The 2,082-nt window shown below is 50.9% G+C and overlaps 1 protein-coding gene across 1 annotated transcript in view; it reads left to right on the forward strand.

Annotated features, from left to right (window-relative positions):
• The window catches only part of CHEK1 (checkpoint kinase 1), a 9,064-nt gene that overhangs the window by 5,770 nt on the left and 1,212 nt on the right, over positions 1-2,082 (forward strand). Inside the window, exon 10 of the mRNA XM_057382083.1 lies at positions 1,539-1,698. Within this exon, the coding sequence (XP_057238066.1) occupies positions 1,539-1,698 (160 nt within the window). The remainder of the gene's footprint in view (positions 1-1,538; positions 1,699-2,082) is intronic.

Consider the following 2,082-nt stretch of genomic DNA (forward strand, 5'->3'; position numbering starts at 1 on the left):
GATGCTCCTTGCAATGGTTGGGGGCTGCTCTGTGGTGTTTGGGGCGCAGCTTTCCCCAGCGGGGACTGTCAGGGAGCAGCTTGGCGATCTTGGAGGTGTGACTGTGTTATTATCACCTCAGATGCRAGTTTGCAGGATTTGGGGTGCAGCTTTTGGTGTTTTTAGGATCAGAGTGACACTTTGCTGGTGCTTCAGGGTGTTTGGGGGCAGCTTCACTTCCCATTTACAGCACTGGGGTACAACTTTGCATCATGTATGTGACAATGAGGAGCAGCTTTGCCATRTTTGTAACATCAGGGAGCCACTGGGCAATGTTTGGGATGTGGCTGGGTGAGCTTTATCATCTTGGGGTGCAACTCTGCAGCATTTGGGGGCAGCTTCTCATCAAAATTACAACATCAGCATCCAGTGCTGCACCTTTGACACTACTGGGGTGCAACTTTGCCTTAAACAGGTAAGAAGCAACTTTTTTTCAACATGTTTATAATATCAAGGAGCAACTTGGCAACGTTGGGTCTATGGCTGTTGAATATTTACTGCCTCAGGGTGCAGGTGCAGGATTTGGGGTGCACATTTGCAATTCTTTACCACCTCAAGGTGCCAGTGCAGGATTTGGGGTGCACATTTGTAATTCTTTACCTCCTCAGGGTGCCAGGTGCAGGATTTGGGGTGCACATTTGTAATTCTTTACCTCCTCAGGGTGCCAGTGCAGGATTTGGGGTGCACATTTGCAATACTTCTCATATCCAGGGTATCACTTTGCCAGGGGCTTGACACATCTGATTTACAGCATTGGGGTGCAGCGCTGAACTGTGAAATATTGGGGTGCAACTTTGCTTCAGAAATGTCACATTAAAGAGCAACTTTSCTGTATATGGAATATCAGGGAGCAGCTTGGCAATGCTGGGGTGCAGCTGTGAGATTTTTCATCTCGGGGTGCCACCTCCCAGGATTTGGGGTGCAAATGTGCATCATTTATGGCATCAGGGTGCATTTCATGCAGTGGTTGGTGGCTGCTCTGTGGTGTTTGGGCAGCAACTTTGCATCTGATTCACAATATCAGGGAGCAGCTTGGCGGTGTTGGGGTGCAGCTGGGTAAGGTTTGTCATCTCAGGGTGCAGCCTTGTGGTATTTGGGGTGCAATTTTGCYGTATTTTGAGTAACAAAATACAACTTTCCAATTCCAGGGTACAGCTCTGCAGAGTTTGGGAGGCAGCTTCACATCCAATTTACAATATTGGGGTCCACCACCTCACTATTTATACAATTGGGGTGCAGCTTAGCATCATATATGTGTCACTAAGGAGCATTTCTGCCATATTTATGATACCAGGGTCATAAATGCAGTTTGGGATGTGGCTGTGCAGCGTTTCAGGTGTTTGGGATGCATTTTTTGGCTCATGCCATCAGGGGGTGCAGCTTTCCAACATTTCCTCGCCGAAAGCCGGGATTCTGCAGGGCTGGGGCTGGAACTTGGCGGGATCTGTGACCTTTTTGGCGGGGTTGGTAACCTTTGGGACYGTTTTTTGGGGCGGCAGAGCCCGTGGCAGCGGCTGGTGAAGCGGATGACRCGGTTCTTCACCAAGCTGGACGCCGACGGCTCGTACCGCGCGCTGAAGGAGGTGTGTGAGAAGATGGGCTACGGCTGGAAGATGAGCTGCACCAACCAGGTGGGACTGGGGCTGAAATCGGGGCTGGGACCTCCTGTGAGGGGTAAAATCTGGGGTGAGACCCCCTTTGGGGCATAAAATCAGGACTGGGACCTCCTGTGAGGGGTAAAATCAGGGCTGGGACCCTCTGTGGGGCGTAAAATCTGGGGTGAGATCCCCTGTGGGGTGTAAAATCAGGGCTGGGACCCTCTGTGAGTTATAAAATCAGGGTTGAGACCCTCTGTGGGGAGTAAAATCAGGGCTGGGACCCCCTGAAAGTTATAAAATCAGGATTGGAATCCCCAGTGAGTTATAAAATCAGGGTTGGGACCCTCTGTGGGGAGTAAAATCTGGGGTCAGACTCCCTGTGGGGAATAAAATCAGGGCTGGGACCCCCAGTGGGGAATAAAATCAGGGCTGGGACCCCCAGTGG

This window comes from Malurus melanocephalus, unplaced genomic scaffold (assembly GCF_030028575.1).
Source record: "Malurus melanocephalus ecotype Western Australia unplaced genomic scaffold, MMel_1.1 scaffold_548, whole genome shotgun sequence".
Classification (NCBI taxonomy): Eukaryota; Metazoa; Chordata; class Aves; order Passeriformes; family Maluridae; genus Malurus; species Malurus melanocephalus.